This window comes from Musca vetustissima, unplaced genomic scaffold (genome assembly GCF_032173495.1).
Source record: "Musca vetustissima isolate MV318-11 ecotype Yass unplaced genomic scaffold, APGP_CSIRO_Mvet_v1 utg35638, whole genome shotgun sequence".
NCBI classification, from domain to species: domain Eukaryota; kingdom Metazoa; phylum Arthropoda; class Insecta; order Diptera; family Muscidae; genus Musca; species Musca vetustissima.
The window spans coordinates 93,333-99,332 of NW_026888443.1; the positions used below are offsets into that span (position 1 = coordinate 93,333).

The window sequence follows — 6,000 nt, forward strand, 5'->3', positions numbered from 1 at the left end:
TGAACAAAAAAACTGAAAAATAATTATTTTTACTGCGAAGTGTCACCCTTACAACGAGTGTAAGTCTGAAAGTATTCGATCGATACTTTACGAGAAATCTATTTGGTTCCTTAACAAATATTAGGTTGGGGAAAAAAATATTGGATTTCTTTTTCCCCAAACTAATATTTTTTAAGGGACCACAAAAGAGTGAAGCAAGGCCACATGAAAAGGTTTTCAATTTTAATGATCCATGGTAGAAGGCAATCTGACCAAGCGCTTAATATTATTTTTTTTTTCATTTCTTCAGCCTGTATGAAAATCCGACCCCACATTTCATTCTCCATTAACACAAATATTAACAACTTTCAAAAGAAACCATTACATCTCAAATAATTTTCATGTAAAACAACAAAATTATGTTTCAACGAAATTTTCAAAACCTTTAAAAAAATAAAAATATAAAAAAAATCCCGAAATGACTACCCGACTCATTCACACTTCTAATTGAACATTACACTGGTCGTTTAGATGTTTTTTTTCGAAATTATTTTTAGCGGTTGGTTTTTTGTTCGGTTCCCCGTTCAAATTCCATTTAAGTCATAAAAATGATTTAGTTGCATTTGCATTGGGAACGAAAAAGGAGGCTTCCTTCCACACGACGAAAAAAAAACAAAAATTATTCCCCAGGCCAACATAAGTGTAAATATATTTATGTGTGTTGTGTGAAATGAGTGAGAAGTACCAACAAACAAACAAAATTATTCAACACATGTAATACAAAATATTACAACAAACCAACAACAAAAAAATCGGAAAAACACACAAAAATTACGAGAACCCACAAAATGGTCGTTGAAGAAAAAACAACAAATTATTGTCACATTTTGAATTTTCATACGATTTGGAGTGGCAAAAAATTTGTTCATATCTCTGCTACCCAGTAAGCAGCAGAATGGGGGAGGACGTTAGGAGTGTAACCAATAAATATTCTAAAGCATAACATAACCATTAGGTTCTTCGTATGAGCAAAAAAAACACTTCATCATTTCAAATTTTCCCCTTTTTAAGAGAAGTGGCAAAAACGCGAGACTGGAGTGTGAATTGGAATATGGATCTGCTCCGTGGTTTTTTTTTGTGGTTCTTGCTGCTGTTGCATAGGGAAATCAACGATACAATTGATGTTTTGCTTAACAACCGCCACAATGATAGATTTATGGCCAACTACCATGGCGGTGGCTCGAAATGTTTTATTGGCCAAAATGTGTGAAATGCTGCCAGCTTCTAGGGCATGTCTAGGGTAGAATGTACTCTGTGTGTAGGGATCCTCATATATATTTTTTACATCGTTCCAAGATAACATCGTGGTGTCATCAACACCTAACTGCAATGACAGAAACTTGTCCACAGTATTTTTTTCCCCCAGTTCGCAAAAAGGTGTTTATTTGCTGATGTTTTTTGTACATAAAAAAGTGTTAATGGTTGGGAGTTTTTTTTCTAAATATTTTCCACCACATGAGGCCACCCCTCACACCAAACTTCTGCCTAGGTAGGAGATAATAGCCCTCCCCTTTTTACTGCCTTTTCCATTCTATGTAGGAAGTAGCTGCTATATTGGTTTTGTTTCTGTTTTCCTATCGCCTCCACACCAAAAGTGTTAATTTGCTTATTTGCCACTTGTTCGGAGGTGGCAAGACATCCACCGCCATCACCACGACCGCAACAACATTCTTGCAGCCATTAGCGGCTGTTTAAGACATGTTTGCAGTCGCTGATTATTTTCTTTTTTCATTTCATTTTTTTCCGTTATTTTTCCCGACACTTACCCGCTATTTGCAAAGTGGCATGACGACTGACTGCTTTGCCAACATGATTTTTGGCCACACACCAATAGACACCACTGTCCTGTTCCTTTTTGCCCTGCACAGTGCGATAGAAGAACAGGGCACCATCCTTGAAGAGCACACGATGTGATTTCTTATCATTTGTATTGACAGGTTCGCCGTCCTGCGAAAGGAAGAGAGGAAGAAAGAGAAAATAAGTAAAATATTTAATAAAAACAGATAATTTTTTTGAAAATTGAACGAAAAAAAAAATAATTTAAAAAACTCCGAAACTATTTTTGTCATATTCGGTTCGAATGAATTCAAATGAGTTACTACAAAACGCCTGCTTCTAAAAACACTGTTCAATATTTTTTATGGCCTTCACCATAGAGTGAAGTGTCTATTAAATTTTTCATATCGAAATATTCACCGAGGACCCCTTAAATATAGGTGTTCTTGTTCGCAATTTAAATCCTATATCGATTTAACCATGTTGAAGTGGTTCAATATGTTAGGGATCACGCCGTCAACGGAACTAGGTCATGTTCCATTATAATTCATTTAGTTCCACAGTTCCGTTTTAGTTCAATCCTGATCTTGATCGCAATTAAAATCCTATATTGATTGAACCATGTTGAAGCGGTTCAATATCTTAGGGTTCATGCGGCAAAAGGCACAAGGTCATCATTCATTTAGTTCCATAGTTCCGTTTTAGGTCAATCCTAATCTTAATCTCAATCAAAATTCTATATCGATGTCACCATGTTGAAGCGGTTCAATATTTTTAGGATTCACGCCGCAAAAGGAACAAGGTCATCATTCATTTAGTTCCACATTTTCGTTTTAGTTAAATCCTGTTCTTGATCACAAATTAAAATCCTATAACGGTTTAACCATGTTGAAGCGGTTCAATATGTTAGGGTTCATTCAGCAAAAGGAACTTGGTCACCATAGTTCCGTTTTAGTTCAATTCTGATCTTAATCTCAATTAAAATCCTATATCGATTTCACCATGTTGAAGGGGTTAAATATATTTAGGATTCACACCGCAAAAGGAACAAGGATATGGATCGCAATTAAAATTCTATAACGATTTAATCATGTTGAAACGGTTCAATATTTTTAGGATTTATACCGTCAAAGGAACTAGGTCATCATTCATGTTCTATTTTAGTTCAATCGTGTACTGTCAAATGTCAAATTTAAGATACAACCGAACTTATAGTGGAGACAGAGACTCGTAACACTAGAATTGGGTCGTTCTGGAACGAACTAATTCAAATTAACTATTCCGCAAAAGCAACGATCTTTCTTTCGATCATGTAGGTCCTTTTACTCCATTCGTTTCTTTGTTCGTTTTCCTTCGCTTAGTTATCTTGGTCGCAATTAAAATCCTATATTGATTTAACCATGAATCGGTTCAATATGTTAGGATTCACGCCGCCAAAGGAACTATGCCATCATGCATTTAGTTCCACAGTTCTCTTTTAGTTCAATCGTTCATTGGTACACGTCCGATAACTCGGTAAATTAATAATCTAGATTAAAGATTAGATTAAAAATAACTAAGCGAAGGAACAAAGAAACGTATGGGGCACAAGGACCTACACGAACGAAAGAACGATCTTTCTTTTTACGGAATAGTTCATTGGAACTAGTTCGTTCCTCTATGAACGAACTCTAGTTTTACCAGTTTGTGTACCTTGTCTCCACCATAAGTTGAATTATGTATTAAATTTGTCATTATGTATTAAATTTGTCATAATCGATATTATTCCTGAAACAGTTCACTTTTTTCGATTCGCCTCCCAAAATAAACTAGTTCATTTAGTTCCATAATTTATTTTAGTTCAATCGTTCATTGGTATATTTCAGTTAACTCGGTCAATGCACGGTAAAATCTAGACGAACGATTGGTTCAAAAGAAACTGGGTGAATGAAAGCAAATAAGGAACGACTGGAGCAACTAAGCGAACTCGATGAACGAATGAAACGGATCTAGTTCCGATCGTTCGACTCGCGGAATAGTTTATTTAATTTTATTTTCGTTTCGAAACCATCCAATTCTAGTGTTGCCTCCACCATAAATAGAATTGTATATTCCATAATTCCTTCGAACTAGTACGTTTCGGAACGATCAAACTTTAGAGTTATTTTAACAACTAGAGACTAGTTGAACGAAAGAAGCAGACCTAATACCAATCGTTCCTTAAGCCCCTTTCAACCAATCGTTCCTTTTGCCCATTTTCAACTTGTTACCTGCCTCCACCCTAAGGTGAAGTGCATATCAAACTTGTTATTTTGTTTGCAACACCTCGAAATATTCGTCCGTATTCGTAATCGCAATTAAAATTCTATGTCGATATTTTCAATTTTGTCTCGCTTTGGTCCGTTCGATCCGTTAGTTCATTCATTTAGTTCCAAAGTAGTTTAACTTTTTATTGGTCAGTTAATTCGGCCCATGATCGGAAAGATTTAGATGAACGATTACATCAAAAGAAACTAGGTGGAACAAAGGAACAACTGGAACAACCGAAGGAACTAAATAAACGAAAGAAGAAATTTGAACCATTTCATTCCGGAACGACCTAACTCTATAATCTTACACACCTTCACCATAAGGTGGAGCATATCTTAAATTTGTCTCGAAATACTCATCGGAGATTCCATTAAATATATAGGTATTCTTGATTGGAATAAAAACTCTATGGCGATTTAGCCATTATTTATATTATGGCGATTTAGGCAATCTCATTCCTGAAGCGGTTCAATCTTTTTGGATTCACGCCGTAAATGGTACTAGTTCCATAATTCATTTAATTTCATTAAATCTTTAGTACATGACATTAAGTCTTCTAGTGAACAGAAATATCAAGTTGAACGATTTGTTCAAAGGGAACACGGAGAACAAGAACAAAAAATGAACGACTGGAGTAACTGAAGGAACTAGTTGAACGAACAAAACGGATCTAGCTCCGATCGTTCCTTTTGAGAAATAGTTCATTTGAACTAGTTTGAACAACAAAACTCTAGAGTTAATGACAATACTAGAGAGTAGATGAAGGAAAGAAGTAGACATAGCACTGAAGGAACTAGTTGAACGAACAAAACGGATCTAGTTTCGATCGTTCCTTTTGAGAAATAGTTCATTTGAACTAGTTTGAACAACAAAACTCTAGATTTAATGGCAAAACTAGAGAGTAGATGAAGGAAAGAAGCAGACATAGCACCGATTGTTCCTTTCAAGTAGTTCCAACTGTAGTGCTACCTGCCTCCACCCTAAAGACATTTTATTTGCAATACCTCGAAATATTTGTCGGTTTTCTTTATCGGAAAGTTTAAAAAAAAAAAAATTGGGGACAATAAATGTTTAAATGTCTCCAATATTTCTTTGGGTAAATATTCAAAAATATATTTTTTTTTAATATTTTCCTTTAGAAAATATTTTTCTCTTTTTATTCCTTAGTGTTTTTCTTTGAGGACTTACCTTAAACCATTCAATTGTTGGCTCCGGTTTGCCTTCAACTTTACAATTCAGTGTGGCCGGTTCATTCTTTTTCACCACTAAATCTGTGGGATGTTCAATAATACGAGGCGATAGATATTGCGCTGTAAAGACAAGGAGAGACAGGGTGTTAAAATTATGTTTAAAAAATATAGAAGAAAAATATTTTATTTCTAAAATAAAAGAAAAAAATATTTTTTCAGGTAATAAAAATAAAGGCTTATACCAAATTTATGAAATGTAAAGAAACAAATTTAAATTAAATCCTAAAAATTATTTATTAAAATATTTATTTATTATTCTAGAGAATATTTTACGAATTATTTGGTATTTAAAATTCCTTAAATGCTTTTAAAGACATTATTTAATTATTCGACATTCGACAAAGAACACAATTTGTATTTGATCGATTTGTATTTCATAAAGAACTAATAAAATTTCCATTCATTTTTTATTCCAATTTATGAATATTTAAAATTCTTTAAATGATTCCAAAGATATGAATATTTTCCAACTATTTTGTGTGACCATTAAAATAGTCTTCTTTTTTAGTTTTACTCTGTTAATGCCTATCATATCCCAATATTATTTAATTATTTCACATTCCATTCTTTTTTCCAAATTAACACAATCTGTTATATGGTTTATTTTAAATATTCAATTTAATCTAAATCATATGAATAATATGAC

At 33.7% G+C, this 6,000-nt stretch overlaps 1 protein-coding gene across 1 annotated transcript in view; it reads right to left on the minus strand.

Moving 5' to 3' along the window:
- LOC133336311 (roundabout homolog 2) overlaps positions 1–5,414 on the minus strand; it is a gene marked incomplete at both ends in the record, with an annotated part of 91,713 nt that extends 86,299 nt beyond the window's left edge. Inside the window, 2 exons of the mRNA XM_061544601.1 lie at positions 1,806–1,986; positions 5,293–5,414. Of these exons, the coding sequence (XP_061400585.1) occupies positions 1,806–1,986; positions 5,293–5,414 (303 nt within the window). The remainder of the gene's footprint in view (positions 1–1,805; positions 1,987–5,292) is intronic.
- Positions 5,415–6,000: the final 586 nt, after the last annotated feature.